Source organism: Oncorhynchus kisutch, linkage group LG14 (assembly GCF_002021735.2).
Source record: "Oncorhynchus kisutch isolate 150728-3 linkage group LG14, Okis_V2, whole genome shotgun sequence".
NCBI classification, from domain to species: domain Eukaryota; kingdom Metazoa; phylum Chordata; class Actinopteri; order Salmoniformes; family Salmonidae; genus Oncorhynchus; species Oncorhynchus kisutch.
The window spans coordinates 10,669,857-10,692,575 of NC_034187.2; the positions used below are offsets into that span (position 1 = coordinate 10,669,857).

General features: G+C 40.6%; 1 protein-coding gene across 1 annotated transcript in view; it reads right to left on the reverse strand.

Moving 5' to 3' along the window:
• Nucleotides 1–1,349: 1,349 nt before the first annotated feature.
• Nucleotides 1,350–22,719, reverse strand: part of LOC109886716 (solute carrier family 22 member 3) — a 35,023-nt gene continuing 13,653 nt past the window's right edge. Inside the window, 6 exon segments of the mRNA XM_074933752.1 lie at nucleotides 1,350–1,365; nucleotides 5,067–5,166; nucleotides 5,489–5,601; nucleotides 10,435–10,543; nucleotides 10,995–11,209; nucleotides 11,968–12,083. Coding sequence (XP_074789853.1) covers nucleotides 1,350–1,365; nucleotides 5,067–5,166; nucleotides 5,489–5,601; nucleotides 10,435–10,543; nucleotides 10,995–11,209; nucleotides 11,968–12,083 — 669 coding nt within the window.

Genomic DNA, 22,719 nt, shown 5'->3' on the forward strand with positions numbered 1-22,719 from the left:
TCAGGCCTTCATAGCTGAATTGCTGCAGTGAAACCATTACTAAAAGGACACCAACAAGAATAAAAATAGCTTGAGCCAAGAAATACAAGCAACGGACATACCAGTGGAAATTTGTCCTTCGGTCTTATTAGTCCAAATTTGAGATTTGTGGTTCCAACTGTCATGTATTTGTGAGATGCAGTGTGGGTGAACAGATGATCTCTGCATGTGTATTTCCCACCGTGAAGCATGGATGGGGCGGTGTGATGTGTGGGGGTGCTTTGCTGGTGACACTGTCAGTGATTTATTTAGAATTCAAGGCACACTTAACCAGCATGGCTACCACAGCATGCTGCAGCGATACGCCATCCCATTTGGTTTACGCTTAGTGGGACTATCATTTGTTTTTCAACAGGACAATGACCCAACACACCTCCAGGCTGTGTAAGGGATATTTTACCAAGAAGGAGAGTGATGGAGTGCTGCATCAGATGACCTGGCCTCCACAATCCACCGACCTCAACCAAATTGAGATGGTTTGGGATGAGTCGGACCGCAGAGTGAAGCAAAGGCAGCCAACAAGTGCTCAACATATGTGGGATCTCCTTCAAGACTGTTGGAAAAGCATTCCAAGTGAAGCTGGTTGAGAGAATACCAAGAGTGTGCAAAACTGTCATCTGTGGCTATTTGAAGAATTTCAAATAGAAAATATATTTGGATTTGTTTAACACTTTTTTGGTTACTAAATGATTCCATATGTTTTGATGTCTTCACTATTATTCTACATTGTAGAAAATAGTAAAAATAAAGAAAAACCCTTGAATGAGAAGGAGTTCTAAAACTTTTGACCGATAGTTTATATATGAGGGATTGGAAATGCTGCAGACGATTACATTGATAGAAGCCACAATCTATCTGCAATAATAAAGCTGATCTACTCCCTAATCTTTTATAAAAAATATTTGCTATTGTCGTCTGGATGTTGAAAATGCTATTGTATTCCATCATTCCATCAGTTTTAATTTTCCAAAATGTATTACAATACACAATTACTTTCAATATCACATTTATCATGGGTATACAATTGTGTTCCTTAAACAAACAATTGTTATGGTATGAAACATTTTATTTTATGATGCTATAAACATTTTACAGACAAAAAGTTTTTCATTATTGCTCCTCTCGTCTCTTAATTCTACTTTACATGTCACTTTTCTTCCTCCCAAGACTCGCGGAGTAACAGATAGCAGTACGTGTATAAATGTGTGTGTATACTGTATGAAATTCACCAAATTCACCAAAATATAGGGAATATGTTAGATGATGTATTATTTTCTGTTACTTCTGTTGGCGTCGTTTCCTTTTGAGACTTATCTGTATCTCCTCCTGGTAACACAGAGAGTGCATAATAAGGGACTAATGCTAATTAATATAAACATAAACACAAACATAAACATAAACACAAACACAAACATTAACATAAACACAAACACAAACATAAACATAAACATAAACATAAACACAAACATTAACATAAACATAAACATAAACATAAACATAAACATAAACACAAACACAAACACAAACATAAACATAAACATAAACATTAACATTAACATAAACATAAACACAAACATAAACATAAACATAAACATAAACATTAACATAAACACAAACATAAACATAAACATTAACACAAACACAAACACAAACACAAACACAAACATAAACATAAACATTAACATAAACACAAACATTAACATAAACACAAAGACAAACACAAACACTAACATAAACATAAACACAAACACAAACACAAACATTAACATAAACACAATCACAAACACAAACATTAACATAAACATAAACACAAACACGAACATGAACATGAACATAAACACAAACACAAACACAAACACAAACATTAACATAAACACAAACACTAACATAAACATAAACACAAACACAAACACGAACAAACATTAACATAAACACAAACATTAACATAAACATAAACACAAACACAAACACGAACATAAACACAAACACAAACATTAACATAAACACAAACACAAACACAAACATTAACATAAACATAAACACAAACACAAACACTAACATAAACATAAACACAAACACAAACACTAACATAAACACAAACACAAACACTAACACAAACATAAACATAAACATAAACACAAACACAAACACAAACACAAACACTAACATAAACATAAACATAAACACAAACACAAACACAAACACTAACATAAACACAAACACAAACACAAACACAAACACTAACATTAACATTAACATTAACATTAACATTAACATAAACACAAACACAAACACAAACACAAACACAAACACTAACATTAACATTAACATTAACATAAACATAAACACAAACACAAACACAAACACTAACACTAACACAAACACAAACACAAACACAAACACAAACACAAACACTAACATTAACATTAACATTAACATAAACATAAACACAAACACAAACACAAACACAAACACTAACATTAACATTAACATTAACATTAACATAAACACAAACACAAACACAAACACAAACACTAACATTAACATTAACATTAACATTAACATAAACATAAACACAAACACAAACACAAACACTAACACAAACACAAACACAAACACAAACACAAACACAAACACTAACACTAACATTAACATTAACATTAACATAAACATAAACATAAACACAAACACAAACACAAACACAAACACAAACACTAACACTAACATTAACATTAACATTAACATAAACATAAACATAAACACAAACACAAACACAAACACTAACATTAACATTAACATTAACATTAACATAAACACAAACACAAACACAAACACAAACACAAACACTAACATTAACATTAACATTAACATAAACATAAACACAAACACAAACACAAACACTAACACAAACACAAACACAAACACAAACACAAACACAAACACTAACACTAACATTAACATTAACATTAACATAAACATAAACATAAACACAAACACAAACACAAACACAAACACAAACACTAACACTAACATTAACATTAACATTAACATAAACATAAACATAAACACAAACACAAACACAAACACAAACACTAACATTAACATTAACATTAACATTAACATTAACATAAACACAAACACAAACACAAACACAAACACAAACACTAACATTAACATTAACATTAACATAAACATAAACACAAACACAAACACAAACACTAACACAAACACAAACACAAACACAAACACAAACACAAACACTAACATTAACATTAACATTAACATAAACATAAACACAAACACAAACACAAACACAAACACTAACATTAACATTAACATTAACATTAACATAAACACAAACACAAACACAAACACAAACACTAACACTAACATTAACATTAACATTAACATAAACATAAACACAAACACAAACACAAACACTAACACAAACACAAACACAAACACAAACACTAACACTAACATTAACATTAACATTAACATAAACATAAACATAAACACAAACACAAACACAAACACAAACACTAACATTAACATTAACATTAACATTAACATAAACATAAACATAAACACAAACACAAACACAAACACTAACACTAACACAAACACAAACACAAACACAAACACTAACATTAACATTAACATTAACATTAACATTAACATTAACATTAACATTAACATAAACATAAACACAAACACAAACACAAACACAAACACAAACACTAACACTAACATTAACATTAACATTAACATAAACATAAACATAAACACAAACACAAACACAAACACTAACATTAACATTAACATTAACATTAACATTAACATTAACATTAACATAAACATAAACATAAACACAAACACAAACACAAACACAAACACAAACACTAACACTAACATTAACATTAACATTAACATAAACATAAACATAAACACAAACACAAACACAAACACTAACATTAACATTAACATTAACATTAACATTAACATAAACACAAACACAAACACAAACACAAACACAAACACTAACATTAACATTAACATTAACATAAACATAAACACAAACACAAACACAAACACTAACACAAACACAAACACAAACACAAACACAAACACAAACACTAACACTAACATTAACATTAACATTAACATAAACATAAACATAAACACAAACACAAACACAAACACAAACACAAACACTAACACTAACATTAACATTAACATTAACATAAACATAAACATAAACACAAACACAAACACAAACACAAACACTAACATTAACATTAACATTAACATTAACATTAACATAAACACAAACACAAACACAAACACAAACACAAACACTAACATTAACATTAACATTAACATAAACATAAACACAAACACAAACACAAACACTAACACAAACACAAACACAAACACAAACACAAACACAAACACTAACATTAACATTAACATTAACATAAACATAAACACAAACACAAACACAAACACAAACACTAACATTAACATTAACATTAACATTAACATAAACACAAACACAAACACAAACACAAACACTAACACTAACATTAACATTAACATTAACATAAACATAAACACAAACACAAACACAAACACTAACACAAACACAAACACAAACACAAACACTAACACTAACATTAACATTAACATTAACATAAACATAAACATAAACACAAACACAAACACAAACACAAACACTAACATTAACATTAACATTAACATTAACATAAACATAAACATAAACACAAACACAAACACAAACACTAACACTAACACAAACACAAACACAAACACAAACACTAACATTAACATTAACATTAACATTAACATTAACATTAACATTAACATTAACATAAACACAAACACAAACACAAACACAAACACAAACACTAACATTAACATTAACATTAACATTAACATTAACATTAACATTAACATTAACATTAACATAAACACAAACACAAACATTAACATAAACGCAAACATACCCATTTAAGTTCTCCACGTCTTCTATGGTCTCAGGGAAATCGATGCCTCTCATCTCTGGTCATAGCATGACCAGTCCACTGGACAACACGGTCATGACACCTACAGATAGACATGGTACGGTATTATCAAGCAGTGGAGCTGACAGTTCTGAGATGCAGAGATATGAGCTGTATATCACAGTAAGATCAATCGTTTGACGTCAATGTGAGAGTTTAATAATATTTTCTTCATCAATTTATCTGCATGTATTTCTAAAATACAAAATATGCAAAGAAGAGGAGGGCACTCAACAAACGTGAGTGGGGGTGCAACCCCCCCAAAACATTTTTTTATAATCTTTGCAAAGGAAAGGCACAAAAATACAAAATAAATGCAAATATATATATATATTTTAAAAATGTAAAATACAATTGTGAAATACCATAGAGGAAGAGAGGCAGTTCCTGCCAGATACTGGCCAGTCTGTAGAGCAAGAAAGGGGCAACTATAGCTCCTATATCACTGGCTGATGAGCACACAGACACGCCCAGGTTTCTGTCAAATACAAGCGATATTAGTCTTGATATACAGTACACTACGTCATATCAATATGATTTCATTATTCTTTTCAAACACTCGATCATACAGTAGTGTTTACACATATTCCAATGTGTATTATTGCATGTTACGGTTCACATACACTTAGGTTGGAGTCATTAAAACTCGTTTTTCAACCATCCACAAATTTCTTGTTAACAAACTAGATTTTTGACAAGTTGGTTAGGACATCTACTTTGTGCATGACACAAGTCATTTTTCTAACAATTGTTTACAGACAGACTATTTCACTTATAATTCACTGTATCACAATTCCAGTGGATCAGAAGTTTACATACACTAAGTTGACTGTGCCTTTAAACTACTTGGAAAATTCCAGAAAATGATATCATGGCTTTAGAAGCTTCTGATAGGCAAATTGACATAATTTAAGTCAATTGGAGGTGTACCTGTGGATGTATTTCAAGGCTTACCTTCAAACTCATTGCCTCTTTGCATGACATCACAGGAAAATCAAAAGAAATCAGCCAAGACCTCAGAAAATAAATTGAGACTTCCACAAGTCTGGTTCATCCTTGGGAGCAATTTCCAAATGCCTGAAGGTACCACGTTCATCTGTACAAACAATAGTACGCAAGTATAAACACCATGGGACCATGCAGCCGTCATACCGCTCAGGAAGTTCTGTCTCCTAGAGATGAACGTACTTTGGTGTGAAAAGTGCAAATCAATCCCAGAACAACAGCAAAGGACCTTGTGAAGATAATGGAGGAAACAGGTACAAAAGTATCTATATCCACAGTAAATCAAGTCCTATATCGACATAACCTGAAAAGCTGTTCTGCAAGGAAGAAGCCACTGCTCCAAAACCGCCATAAGAAAGCCAGACTATGGTTTGCAACTGCACATGGGGACAAAGATCGTACTTTTTGGAGAAATGTCTTTTGGTCTGATGAAACAAAAACAGAACTGTTTGGCTATAATGACCATCGTTATGTTTGGAGGAAAAAGGGGGAGGCTTGCAAGCTGAAGAATACCATCCCAACTGTGAAGCACAGGGGTGGCAGCATCATGTTGTGGGGGTGGCAGCATCATGTTGTGGGGGTGCTTTGCTGCAGGAGGGATGGTGCACTTCACAAAATAGATGGCATCATGAGGGAGGAAAATTATGTGGATATATTGAAGCAACATCTCAAGACATCTGTCAGGAAGTTAAAGCTTGGTCCAAAATGGGTCTTCCAAATGGAGAATGACCCCAAGCATACTTCCAAAGTTGTGGCAAAATGGCTTAAGGACAACAATGTCAAGGTATTGGAGTGGCCATCACAAAGCCCTGACTTCAATCCCATAGAAAATATGTGGGCAGAACTGAAAAAGCGTGTGCGAGCAAGGAGGCCTACAAACCTGACCCAGTTACACCAGCTCTGTCAGGAGGAATGGTCCAAAATTCACCCAACTTATTGTGGGAAGCTTGTGGAAGGCTACCCGAAACGTTTGACCCAAGTTAAACAATTTAAAGGCAATGCTACCATATACTAATTGAGTGTATGTAAACTTCTGACCCACTGGGAATGTGATGAAAGAAATAAAAGCTGAAATAAATCATTCTCTCTACTATTATTCTGACATTTCACATTCTTAAAATAAAGTGGTGATCCTAACTGACTTAAGACTGGGAATTTTTACTAGGATTAAATGTCAAGAATTGTGAAAAACTGAGTTTAAATGTATTTGGCTAAGGTGTATGTAAACTTCCGACTTCAACTGTACTACTAACAGCAGTGTTGTGTTCGAGACCGCCTAAAGCGAGACTCAAGACCAAGACCGGAGAAGACCGAGACCAAAAAAATGGGAGTCCATTTCAAGACCATGATTGCAATTTTGTCAAATAATCACCATAATAAGAGTTCTAAATGTCCAGTATTTCTGTGTTCATATTTCACAACAACATCTGGATTCTTTAGACATTTAGAATAGTGAAAAAATGCATTCTGGGGGAAAATAGAGCCCCTCTACAAATTATTACTAACCCAAACACAGTGGGGAACAATGGGCCTTCAACTCCTTTAGAGAAGGGCTAAGGATTTATACAAATAATTATTATAATAATAATTATCATTATATTATTATTTTCAATGATGTTCTAATTTAATCTCTTGAGGTTTTGTTGGAAAGGAAATAGTTATCATTGCCCTTGCCAGTTAGATTCTATTGACATTTCCAGCCTTAGTTACATTCGTCCGTTTTTGTCCAGAATATTGAGTAATTGAAACTGAAACAGTGCAACCCGAATGGAGGCAACAAACTATGTACCAGACCAGCTGTGATATACAACCAGAAAGCAATATTTTGTTTGTATTAGTGAATTATATTAATCATGCATTAAACTGCATCCATCTATCCATCTATTCTGACAACAATGCCTTAATGTACGTCATGGAACGTTGAGTTCAAATAGGACATATTTTAAAATCTCTTATGAAGTTAGTTTTGTAGGATAAATTGGGAATTGTATCTTTTTGACTGATATTATGATTGTCTGTTTGTTTCATATCTGCAAAGTATTTAAAACATTGTCAGTTCCACTTTAAACTCACCGGTTACTTTGTGTGCTAAATGTGACATTGTTGTGCAATGGGAAGTAATAGTTGTACATTTCGGCCCTATCCAATGGAGTAGTGGTGCTTTGACATCATGCTGTGTGTGACTGCTGTCTTTCCATCAGCCCCTATCCAATGGAGTAGTGGTGCTTTGACATCATGCTGTGTGTGACTGCTGTCTTTCCATCAGCCCTATCCAATGGAGTAGTGGTGCTTTAGCATCATGCTGTGTGTGACTGCTGTCTTTCCATCAGCCCCTATCCAATGGAGTAGTGGTGCTTTGACATCATGCTGTGTGTGACTGCTGTCTTTCCATCAGCCCCTATCCAATGGAGTAGTGGTGCTTTGACATCATGCTGTGTGTGACTGCTGTCTTTCCATCAGCCCTATCCAATGGAGTAGTGGTGCTTTAACATCATGCTGTTGTGTGACTGCTGTCTTTCCATCAGCCCTGTGCAGTGGTGTAGTGGTGCCTGGAGATGTGGGTATACTCTAATTTTGTCAGAAAGTTAAGCTGTGTTTTCCTATAGATTTGTCAGATTTTCACTCTCAAAATCACCATTTTGTTTTTATAGAAAAAATGCAAGCATTTGATGGTCTAAGTCCTCAACAATGCTTAAACCACATCAATCTGATTGGGTGGGCCTGTCAGGTCTTGACTCCCCATTGGGTGGGCCTGTCAGGTTCTGGCTGATTTTGGCATGGAATGACATCGGTAGCCGGTAGCGTAGGAAAGACCTTTCAATTCATGATATCGACCAGTAAATGCTAACTAAGGCAACAATGGGGGGTGTAGACATGGATGGGCCTGGGTGGACACAGGCCCACCCAATGGGGACTCAGGACCTGGCAGGCCCACCCAATGGGGAGCCAGCCAGTAGGTGGGCCTTTCCGATCCTGACTCCCCAGTGGGTGGGTCTGTCAGGTCCTGGCTGATTGACATCGATGTCATTCCATGCCCAAACCAGTTGAGAGCTGAACACTCTTGCTGCCTGCAGATTCTGTTGAAACTAGGCTATGTGAATATATTCCACGTGCTTTGCGATTGGGTAGGCTACTTTGTGCACAATTTTTCTTTTGTACTACATAACTGATAAATCATACACCTCCACTACACTACTTTGATACACATCAGTAGGGATTAAGAAGTGAGTATATGCAATGCCCACTGACAAAAAGTGGATATATGGTTATACCTGTGTATACCCTCTACTACACTGTCCCTTTCTGTTTTACAAAAAGTGCCCTCTCCTACATGAGTGCGCTGGTATTACGGATGCTGTCATTTCAGAATCACCAACCTGTCACTGACTGAAGGCCTATAGGTTCGCCACTTCACAAACATGTCTATAATAGACAAAGCTGTTAAGATATTAATGTTTAAAGAATGGTGTATATGTTTGGACTGGTGAGGCGGTTTTATGTGCTGACTGAATGGAAAGAGTTTTTTACTCCGCTGGTCTCAGCTGATCTCGTGAAGAAATTGCGAGTCCTCATTTGCCCGAGACCGAGTCAAGACCGCATGACACTGAGTCAAGACTGCATGACACCGAGACGAGACCGCATGACACCGAGACGAGAACGAGTCAAGACCGCATGACACCGAGACGAGACCGAGTCAAGACCGCATGACACCGAGTCAAGACCGCATGACACCGAGACGAGACCGAGTCAAGACCGCATGACACCGAGTCAAGACCGTATGACACCGAGTCAAGACCGCATGACACCGAGACAAGACCGAGTCAAGACCGTATGACACAGAGTCAAGACCGCATGACACTGAGACAAGACCGAGTCAAGACCGCATGACACCGAGACAAGACCGAGTCAAGACCGTATGACACCGAGTCAAGACCGCATGACACTGAGACAAGACCGAGTCAAGACCGTATGACACCGAGACAAGACCGAGTCAAGACCGTATGACACCGAGTCAAGACCGCATGACACCTAGACAAGACCGAGTCAAGACCGCATGACACCTAGACAAGACCGAGTCAAGACAGCATGACACCAAGACAAGACCGAGTCAAGACCGCATGACACCGAGACAAGACCGAGTCAAGACCGCATGACACCGAGACAAGACCGAGTCAAGACCGCATGACACAGAGACAAGACCGAGACAAGACCGAGTCAAGACCGCATGTAATCCAGGTTGTAAAAACGTTAGGTTGAGCAGCATTAATGACTTGAGTTTGATGTTATTATTTGGTCCTACTCTCACCTGAGAGGTGTTGGGTACAGCTCAGAGTTGGCAAAATTGACCGTCTCAAATCCAATGGCGACAGAAAGCCTCCCAATGATTGCTATGGCTTTCTTCAGCCACAGATAGTCTATAGAAGATGAAAAGAGAAGGGTGAATAGATTAAACTATCCATCATATTTTAACGGACAAATTAAGCAGAATGGTCATCCCAGAAATGTTAAGGATCGGAATACAACAGATAATCTCATGACGAAAGTAAACAATCAGAAATAAAGAGAGGAAAATAAAAACGAATAAAAGGGGGAAAAGCAACTCTCAGAATCCATCATTTTCAGTCTGAGCTTCACCATGTCAGTTATCATCAGAGTTGTGTAACTGAGTTTTAATTGGTTGACCTCCATCGTCAGCTTGAAATGCCACCACCAGGAGCAACGTGGGATTGAATCCCACCCCAACCACTTCTCACGTTCTCCTCTCTACAATAATATCTGCATTCTGAGCTTAATAATATAATAATGCAGAAAGTGGACAAGTCTCTATTCTCCTATTTCAAATAATACATTCAAATACCAACTCACCTACTGAGACGAAGGGCACTATGAGGCAGGCGACTCCTCCTATGAAGTTAGACACAGCCATGAGAGGTCTCCGTCCAACCCTGTCCACCAACAGGTAGAAGATGAGGCCGGTGGGCAGCTCCACGGCTGCAGAGATGAAGAAATCTCGGAAGATATTGTTTCCAGTGATCGCCAGGCGGAGAACCAACCCTTGGAAAACCACTGCGCTCGTGAACCTTGGAGGAAGACCAGCAGGGAGAGGTTCATGTGGAATGTAGCCCATAACAGAGACAGGGTGATGTTTTGGATTCATTGATCTGAGGACTTCATGTACAGATAAAGTATTATTTGACGGGCGTCACAGAACAGCATGCGGCACTCACCTGGCACAACATAATTTAATGACCATGGTGATGAGGAGGATGTGTGGCATTTGTTCAATTAAATGCAGTAAAATATTTTTCTCCAGTTGAGTGCAGCAATCACATGATACAAACTGCATCTGAATGCAGCCTAGTCTATTACAAATAAACTCTTTGAGTGGAACAGTAAACATCATGTACAGTGCACATTCCATTTCAAATGTGTCTGGCACCAGCCATGACAGTTATTTGGTGTATGTGGTGAATTTTCTAAACTCTTAGTACAAACATCCAAACTGGTAAACACTTGTAACGAAACCAGTTTTACATTCAAAACCTTTCATTGTGCATTCATTTTGTTTGTAGACATCACCACACAACCATTGACAAAAAAATATATATGTGTTGTGGATGGGATAGAGGAAAAGTCACAGGTTCAATCCCAGAGCTCGGCACTGGTTTAAATTTGTTCTGTTTCAACCCTGTCTCAAACCTTAACCCTTACCTTCAAAATTCAGGAATTAATGCCTAAACTTGACCTTCCAAATTTGACGTTTACCCCCGCACTGGACAAACGTTAAATACTTAAGTGAGACCGTGATATCTTGTTGCCCAGTTGGCTTGTCTCTTACCAAGCGTAGATGAGGATCAGAGTGTTTCTCCTCATGTTGGACGTCCTAAACAGATCCGTGAATGACGGACGACTTATCTCTGCCTCCTGCTCCTGCTTCTCCTCCAGAGGATCACACTGAAAAAAGACTGATATGTGATAAGCGATATGCCTGATGATACCCCCCCCCCCCCCCCAGTGTGTGTATCATTTAACCATAACCATACTCCGAAGAGAGCTCCCTGAAGCACAATAAGATGTTTCAGACACTACTCCGAAGAGAGCTCCCTGAAGCACAATAAGATGTTTCAGACACTACTCCGAAGAGAGCTCCCTGAAGCACAATAAGATGTTTCAGACACTACTCCGAAGAGAGCTCCCTGAAGCACAATAAGATGTTTCAGACACTACTCCGAAGAGAGCTCCCTGAAGCACAATAAAATGTTTCAGACACTACTCCGAAGAGAGCTCCCTGAAGCTCAATAAGATGTTTCAGACACTACTCCGAAGAGAGCTCCCTGAAGCACAATAAGATGTTTCAGACACTACTCTGAAGAGAGCTCCCTGAAGCACAACAAGATGTTTCAGACACGACTCCGAAGAGAGCTCCCTGAAGCACAATAAGATGTTTCAGACACTACTCCGAAGAGAGCTCCCTGAAGCACAACAAGATGTTTCAGACACTACTCCGAAGAGAGCTCCCTGAAGCACAATAAGATGTTTCAGACACTACTCCGAAGAGAACTCTATGAAGCACAACAAGATGTTTCAGACACTACCCCAAAGAGAGCTCTATGAAGCACAACAAGATGTTTCAGAAACTACTCCGAAGAGAGCTCCCTGAAGCACAATAAGATGTTTCAGACACTACTCCGAAGAGAGCTCCCTGAAGCACAACAAGATGTTTCAGAAACTACTCCGAAGAGAACTCTATGAAGCACAACAAGATGTTTCAGACACTACTCCGAAGAGAACTCTAAGAAGCACATCAAGATGTTTCAGACACTACCCCGAAGAGAGCTCTATGAAGCACAACAAGATGCTTCAGACACTACTCCGAAGAGAGCTCCCTAAAGCACAATAAGATGTTTCAGACACTACTCCGAAGAGAGCTCCCTGAAGCACAACAAGATGTTTCAGACACTACTCCGAAGAGAGCTCCCTGAAGCACAACAAGATGTTTCAGACACCACTCCGAAGAGAGCTCCCTGAAGCACAACAAGATGTTTCAGACACTACCCCGAAGAGAGCTCTATGACGCACAACAAGATGTTTCAGACACTACTCCGAAGAGAGCTCTATGACGCACAACAAGATGTTTCAGACACTACTCCGGAGAGCTCTATGAAGCACATCAAGATGTTTCAGACACTACTCCGGAGAGCTCTATGAAGCACATCAAGATGTTTCAGACACTACTCCGAAGAGAGCTCCCTGAAGCACAATAAGATGTTTCAGACACTACTCCGAAGAGAGCTCCCTGAAGCACAATAAGATGTTTCAGACACTACTCCGAAGAGAACTCTATGAAGCACAACAAGATGTTTCAGACACTACTCCGAAGAGAACTCTATGAAGCACAACAAGATGTTTCAGACACTACCCCAAAGAGAGCTCTATGAAGCACAACAAGATGTTTCAGAAACTACTCCGAAGAGAGCTCCCTGAAGCACAATAAGATGTTTCAGACACTACTCCGGAGAGCTCCCTGAAGCACAACAAGATGTTTCAGACACTACTCCGAAGAGAGCTCCCTAAAGCACAATAAGATGTTTCAGACACTACTCCGAAGAGAGCTCCCTAAAGCACAATAAGATGTTTCAGACACTACTCCGAAGAGAGCTCCCTGAAGCACAACAAGATGTTTCAGACACCACTCCGAAGAGAGCTCCCTGAAGCACAACAAGATGTTTCAGACACTACCCCGAAGAGAGCTCTATGACGCACAACAAGATGTTTCAGACACTACTCCGAAGAGAGCTCTATGACGCACAACAAGATGTTTCAGACACTACTCCGGAGAGCTCTATGAAGCACATCAAGATGTTTCAGACACTACTCCGGAGAGCTCTATGAAGCACATCAAGATGTTTCAGACACTACTCCGAAGAGAGCTCCCTGAAGCACAATAAGATGTTTCAGACACTACTCCGAAGAGAGCTCCCTGAAGCACAATAAGATGTTTCAGACACTACTCCGAAGAGAGCTCCCTGAAGCACAATAAGATGTTTCAGACACTACTCCGAAGAGAGCTCCCTGAAGCACAATAAGATGTTTCAGACACTACTCCGAAGAGAGCTCCCTGAAGCACAATAAAATGTTTCAGACACTACTCCGAAGAGAGCTCCCTGAAGCTCAATAAGATGTTTCAGACACTACTCCGAAGAGAGCTCCCTGAAGCACAATAAGATGTTTCAGACACTACTCCGAAGAGAGCTCCCTGAAGCACAATAAAATGTTTCAGACACTACTCCGAAGAGAGCTCCCTGAAGCTCAATAAGATGTTTCAGACACTACTCCGAAGAGAGCTCCCTGAAGCACAATAAGATGTTTCAGACACTACTCTGAAGAGAGCTCCCTGAAGCACAACAAGATGTTTCAGACACGACTCCGAAGAGAGCTCCCTGAAGCACAATAAGATGTTTCAGACACTACTCCGAAGAGAGCTCCCTGAAGCACAACAAGATGTTTCAGACACTACTCCGAAGAGAGCTCCCTGAAGCACAATAAGATGTTTCAGACACTACTCCGAAGAGAACTCTATGAAGCACAACAAGATGTTTCAGACACTACCCCAAAGAGAGCTCTATGAAGCACAACAAGATGTTTCAGAAACTACTCCGAAGAGAGCTCCCTGAAGCACAATAAGATGTTTCAGACACTACTCCGAAGAGAGCTCCCTGAAGCACAACAAGATGTTTCAGAAACTACTCCGAAGAGAACTCTATGAAGCACAACAAGATGTTTCAGACACTACTCCGAAGAGAACTCTAAGAAGCACATCAAGATGTTTCAGACACTACCCCGAAGAGAGCTCTATGAAGCACAACAAGATGCTTCAGACACTACTCCGAAGAGAGCTCCCTAAAGCACAATAAGATGTTTCAGACACTACTCCGAAGAGAGCTCCCTGAAGCACAACAAGATGTTTCAGACACTACTCCGAAGAGAGCTCCCTGAAGCACAACAAGATGTTTCAGACACCACTCCGAAGAGAGCTCCCTGAAGCACAACAAGATGTTTCAGACACTACCCCGAAGAGAGCTCTATGACGCACAACAAGATGTTTCAGACACTACTCCGAAGAGAGCTCTATGACGCACAACAAGATGTTTCAGACACTACTCCGGAGAGCTCTATGAAGCACATCAAGATGTTTCAGACACTACTCCGGAGAGCTCTATGAAGCACATCAAGATGTTTCAGACACTACTCCGAAGAGAGCTCCCTGAAGCACAATAAGATGTTTCAGACACTACTCCGAAGAGAGCTCCCTGAAGCACAATAAGATGTTTCAGACACTACTCCGAAGAGAACTCTATGAAGCACAACTAGATGTTTCAGACACTACTCCGAAGAGAACTCTATGAAGCACAACAAGATGTTTCAGACACTACCCCAAAGAGAGCTCTATGAAGCACAACAAGATGTTTCAGAAACTACTCCGAAGAGAGCTCCCTGAAGCACAATAAGATGTTTCAGACACTACTCCGAAGAGAGCTCCCTGAAGCACAACAAGATGTTTCAGAAACTACTCCGAAGAGAACTCTATGAAGCACAACAAGATGTTTCAGACACTACTCCGAAGAGAACTCTAAGAAGCACATCAAGATGTTTCAGACACTACCCCGAAGAGAGCTCTATGAAGCACAACAAGATGCTTCAGACACTACTCCGAAGAGAGCTCCCTAAAGCACAATAAGATGTTTCAGACACTACTCCGAAGAGAGCTCCCTGAAGCACAACAAGATGTTTCAGACACTACTCCGAAGAGAGCTCCCTGAAGCACAACAAGATGTTTCAGACACCACTCCGAAGAGAGCTCCCTGAAGCACAACAAGATGTTTCAGACACTACCCCGAAGAGAGCTCTATGACGCACAACAAGATGTTTCAGACACTACTCCGAAGAGAGCTCTATGACGCACAACAAGATGTTTCAGACACTACTCCGGAGAGCTCTATGAAGCACATCAAGATGTTTCAGACACTACTCCGGAGAGCTCTATGAAGCACATCAAGATGTTTCAGACACTACTCCGAAGAGAGCTCCCTGAAGCACAATAAGATGTTTCAGACACTACTCCGAAGAGAGCTCCCTGAAGCACAATAAGATGTTTCAGACACTACTCCGAAGAGAACTCTATGAAGCACAACAAGATGTTTCAGACACTACTCCGAAGAGAACTCTATGAAGCACAACAAGATGTTTCAGACACTACCCCAAAGAGAGCTCTATGAAGCACAACAAGATGTTTCAGAAACTACTCCGAAGAGAGCTCCCTGAAGCACAATAAGATGTTTCAGACACTACTCCGGAGAGCTCCCTGAAGCACAACAAGATGTTTCAGACACTACTCCGAAGAGAGCTCCCTAAAGCACAATAAGATGTTTCAGACACTACTCCGAAGAGAGCTCCCTAAAGCACAATAAGATGTTTCAGACACTACTCCGAAGAGAGCTCCCTGAAGCACAACAAGATGTTTCAGACACCACTCCGAAGAGAGCTCCCTGAAGCACAACAAGATGTTTCAGACACTACCCCGAAGAGAGCTCTATGACGCACAACAAGATGTTTCAGACACTACTCCGAAGAGAGCTCTATGACGCACAACAAGATGTTTCAGACACTACTCCGGAGAGCTCTATGAAGCACATCAAGATGTTTCAGACACTACTCCGGAGAGCTCTATGAAGCACATCAAGATGTTTCAGACACTACTCCGAAGAGAGCTCCCTGAAGCACAATAAGATGTTTCAGACACTACTCCGAAGAGAGCTCCCTGAAGCACAATAAGATGTTTCAGACACTACTCCGAAGAGAGCTCCCTGAAGCACAATAAGATGTTTCAGACACTACTCCGAAGAGAGCTCCCTGAAGCACAATAAGATGTTTCAGACACTACTCCGAAGAGAGCTCCCTGAAGCACAATAAAATGTTTCAGACACTACTCCGAAGAGAGCTCCCTGAAGCTCAATAAGATGTTTCAGACACTACTCCGAAGAGAGCTCCCTGAAGCACAATAAGATGTTTCAGACACTACTCTGAAGAGAGCTCCCTGAAGCACAACAAGATGTTTCAGACACGACTCCGAAGAGAGCTCCCTGAAGCACAATAAGATGTTTCAGACACTACTCCGAAGAGAGCTCCCTGAAGCACAACAAGATGTTTCAGACACTACTCCGAAGAGAGCTCCCTGAAGCACAATAAGATGTTTCAGACACTACTCCGAAGAGAACTCTATGAAGCACAACAAGATGTTTCAGACACTACCCCAAAGAGAGCTCTATGAAGCACAACAAGATGTTTCAGAAACTACTCCGAAGAGAGCTCCCTGAAGCACAATAAGATGTTTCAGACACTACTCCGAAGAGAGCTCCCTGAAGCACAACAAGATGTTTCAGAAACTACTCCGAAGAGAACTCTATGAAGCACAACAAGATGTTTCAGACACTACTCCGAAGAGAACTCTATGAAGCACAACAAGATGTTTCAGACACTACCCCAAAGAGAGCTCTATGAAGCACAACAAGATGTTTCAGAAACTACTCCGAAGAGAGCTCCCTGAAGCACAATAAGATGTTTCAGACACTACTCCGGAGAGCTCCCTGAAGCACAACAAGATGTTTCAGACACTACTCCGAAGAGAGCTCCCTAAAGCACAATAAGATGTTTCAGACACTACTCCGAAGAGAGCTCCCTAAAGCACAATAAGATGTTTCAGACACTACTCCGAAGAGAGCTCCCTGAAGCACAACAAGATGTTTCAGACACCACTCCGAAGAGAGCTCCCTGAAGCACAACAAGATGTTTCAGACACTACCCCGAAGAGAGCTCTATGACGCACAACAAGATGTTTCAGACACTACTCCGAAGAGAGCTCTATGACGCACAACAAGATGTTTCAGACACTATTCCGGAGAGCTCTATGAAGCACATCAAGATGTTTCAGACACTACTCCGGAGAGCTCTATGAAGCACATCAAGATGTTTCAGACACTACTCCGAAGAGAGCTCCCTGAAGCACAATAAGATGTTTCAGACACTACTCCGAAGAGAGCTCCCTGAAGCACAATAAGATGTTTCAGACACTACTCCGAAGAGAACTCTATGAAGCACAACAAGATGTTTCAGACACTACCCCAAAGAGAGCTCTATGAAGCACAACAAGATGTTTCAGAAACTACTCCGAAGAGAGCTCCCTGAAGCACAATAAGATGTTTCAGACACTACTCCGAAGAGAACTCTATGAAGCACAACAAGATGTTTCAGACACTACCCCGAAGAGAGCTCTGTGAAGCACAACAAGATGTTTCAGACACTACTCCGAAGAGAGCTCCCTAAAGCACAATAAGATGTTTCAGACACTACTCCGAAGAGAGCTCCCTAAAGCACAATAAGATGTTTCAGACACTACTCCGAAGAGAGCTCTGTGAAGCACAACAAGATGTTTCAGACACTACTCCGAAGAGAGCTCCCTAAAGCACAATAAGATGTTTCAGACACTACTCCGAAGAGAGCTCCCTAAAGCACAATAAGATGTTTCAGACACTACTCCGAAGAGAGCTCCCTGAAGCACAACAAGATGTTTCAGACACTACTCCGAAGAGAGCTCCCTGAAGCACAATAAGATGTTTCAGACACTACCCCAAAGAGAGCTCTATGAAGCACAACAAGATGTTTCAGAAACTACTCCGAAGAGAGCTCCCTGAAGCACAACAAGATGTTTCAGACACTACTCCGAAGAGAGCTCCCTAAAGCACAATAAGATGTTTCAGACACTACTCCGAAGAGAGCTCCCTAAAGCACAATAAGATGTTTCAGACACTACTCCGAAGAGAGCTCTGTGAAGCACAACAAGATGTTTCAGACACTACTCCGAAGAGAGCTCCCTAAAGCACAATAAGATGTTTCAGACACTACTCCGAAGAGAGCTCCCTAAAGCACAATAAGATGTTTCAGACACTACTCCGAAGAGAGCTCCCTGAAGCACAACAAGATGTTTCAGACACTACTCCGAAGAGAGCTCCCTGAAGCACAATAAGATGTTTCAGACACTACCCCAAAGAGAGCTCTATGAAGCACAACAAGATGTTTCAGAAACTACTCCGAAGAGAGCTCCCTGAAGCACAACAAGATGTTTCAGACACTACTCCGAAGAGAGCTCCCTAAAGCACAATAAGATGTTTCAGACACTACTCCGAAGAGAGCTCCCTAAAGCACAATAAGATGTTTCAGACACTACTCCGAAGAGAGCTCTGTGAAGCACAACAAGATGTTTCAGACACTACTCCGAAGAGAGCTCCCTAAAGCACAATAAGATGTTTCAGACACTACTCCGAAGAGAGCTCCCTAAAGCACAATAAGATGTTTCAGACACTACTCCGAAGAGAGCTCCCTGAAGCACAACAAGATGTTTCAGACACTACTCCGAAGAGAGCTCCCTGAAGCACAATAAGATGTTTCAGACACTACCCCAAAGAGAGCTCTATGAAGCACAACAAGATGTTTCAGAAACTACTCCGAAGAGAGCTCCCTGAAGCACAATAAGATGTTTCAGACACTACTCCGGAGAGCTCCCTGAAGCACAACAAGATGTTTCAGACACTACTCCGAAGAGAGCTCCCTAAAGCACAATAAGATGTTTCAGACACTACTCCGAAGAGAGCTCCCTAAAGCACAATAAGATGTTTCAGACACTACTCCGAAGAGAGCTCCCTGAAGCACAACAAGATGTTTCAGACACCACTCCGAAGAGAGCTCCCTGAAGCACAACAAGATGTTTCAGACACTACCCCGAAGAGAGCTCTATGACGCACAACAAGATGTTTCAGACACTACTCCGAAGAGAGCTCTATGACGCACAACAAGATGTTTCAGACACTACTCCGGAGAGCTCTATGAAGCACATCAAGATGTTTCAGACACTACTCCGGAGAGCTCTATGAAGCACATCAAGATGTTTCAGACACTACTCCGAAGAGAGCTCCCTGAAGCACAATAAGATGTTTCAGACACTACTCCGAAGAGAGCTCCCTGAAGCACAATAAGATGTTTCAGACACTACTCCGAAGAGAGCTCCCTGAAGCACAATAAGATGTTTCAGACACTACTCCGAAGAGAGCTCCCTGAAGCACAATAAGATGTTTCAGACACTACTCCGAAGAGAGCTCCCTGAAGCACAATAAAATGTTTCAGACACTACTCCGAAGAGAGCTCCCTGAAGCTCAATAAGATGTTTCAGACACTACTCCGAAGAGAGCTCCCTGAAGCACAATAAGATGTTTCAGACACTACTCTGAAGAGAGCTCCCTGAAGCACAACAAGATGTTTCAGACACGACTCCGAAGAGAGCTCCCTGAAGCACAATAAGATGTTTCAGACACTACTCCGAAGAGAGCTCCCTGAAGCACAACAAGATGTTTCAGACACTACTCCGAAGAGAGCTCCCTGAAGCACAATAAGATGTTTCAGACACTACTCCGAAGAGAACTCTATGAAGCACAACAAGATGTTTCAGACACTACCCCAAAGAGAGCTCTATGAAGCACAACAAGATGTTTCAGAAACTACTCCGAAGAGAGCTCCCTGAAGCACAATAAGATGTTTCAGACACTACTCCGAAGAGAGCTCCCTGAAGCACAACAAGATGTTTCAGAAACTACTCCGAAGAGAACTCTATGAAGCACAACAAGATGTTTCAGACACTACTCCGAAGAGAACTCTATGAAGCACAACAAGATGTTTCAGACACTACCCCAAAGAGAGCTCTATGAAGCACAACAAGATGTTTCAGAAACTACTCCGAAGAGAGCTCCCTGAAGCACAATAAGATGTTTCAGACACTACTCCGGAGAGCTCCCTGAAGCACAACAAGATGTTTCAGACACTACTCCGAAGAGAGCTCCCTAAAGCACAATAAGATGTTTCAGACACTACTCCGAAGAGAGCTCCCTAAAGCACAATAAGATGTTTCAGACACTACTCCGAAGAGAGCTCCCTGAAGCACAACAAGATGTTTCAGACACCACTCCGAAGAGAGCTCCCTGAAGCACAACAAGATGTTTCAGACACTACCCCGAAGAGAGCTCTATGACGCACAACAAGATGTTTCAGACACTACTCCGAAGAGAGCTCTATGACGCACAACAAGATGTTTCAGACACTATTCCGGAGAGCTCTATGAAGCACATCAAGATGTTTCAGACACTACTCCGGAGAGCTCTATGAAGCACATCAAGATGTTTCAGACACTACTCCGAAGAGAGCTCCCTGAAGCACAATAAGATGTTTCAGACACTACTCCGAAGAGAGCTCCCTGAAGCACAATAAGATGTTTCAGACACTACTCCGAAGAGAACTCTATGAAGCACAACAAGATGTTTCAGACACTACCCCAAAGAGAGCTCTATGAAGCACAACAAGATGTTTCAGAAACTACTCCGAAGAGAGCTCCCTGAAGCACAATAAGATGTTTCAGACACTACTCCGAAGAGAACTCTATGAAGCACAACAAGATGTTTCAGACACTACCCCGAAGAGAGCTCTGTGAAGCACAACAAGATGTTTCAGACACTACTCCGAAGAGAGCTCCCTAAAGCACAATAAGATGTTTCAGACACTACTCCGAAGAGAGCTCCCTAAAGCACAATAAGATGTTTCAGACACTACTCCGAAGAGAGCTCTGTGAAGCACAACAAGATGTTTCAGACACTACTCCGAAGAGAGCTCCCTAAAGCACAATAAGATGTTTCAGACACTACTCCGAAGAGAGCTCCCTAAAGCACAATAAGATGTTTCAGACACTACTCCGAAGAGAGCTCCCTGAAGCACAACAAGATGTTTCAGACACTACTCCGAAGAGAGCTCCCTGAAGCACAATAAGATGTTTCAGACACTACTCCGAAGAGAACTCTATGAAGCACAACAAGATGTTTCAGACACTACTCCGAAGAGAACTCTATGAAGCACAACAAGATGTTTCAGACACTACCCCAAAGAGAGCTCTATGAAGCACAACAAGATGTTTCAGAAACTACTCCGAAGAGAGCTCCCTGAAGCACAATAAGATGTTTCAGACACTACTCCGGAGAGCTCCCTGAAGCACAACAAAATGTTTCAGAAACTACTCCGAAGAGAACTCTATGAAGCACAACAAGATGTTTCAGACACTACCCCGAAGAGAGCTCTGTGAAGCACAACAAGATGTTTCAGACACTACTCCGAAGAGAGCTCCCTAAAGCACAATAAGATGTTTCAGACACTACTCCGAAGAGAGCTCCCTAAAGCACAATAAGATGTTTCAGACACTACTCCGAAGAGAGCTCCCTGAAGCACAACAAGATGTTTCAGACACCACTCCGAAGAGAGCTCCCTGAAGCACAACAAGATGTTTCAGACACTACCCCGAAGAGAGCTCTATGACGCACAACAAGATGTTTCAGACACTACTCCGAAGAGAGCTCTATGGCGCACAACAAGATGTTTCAGACACTACTCCGGAGAACTCTATGAAGCACATCAAGATGTTTCAGACACTACTCCGGAGAGCTCT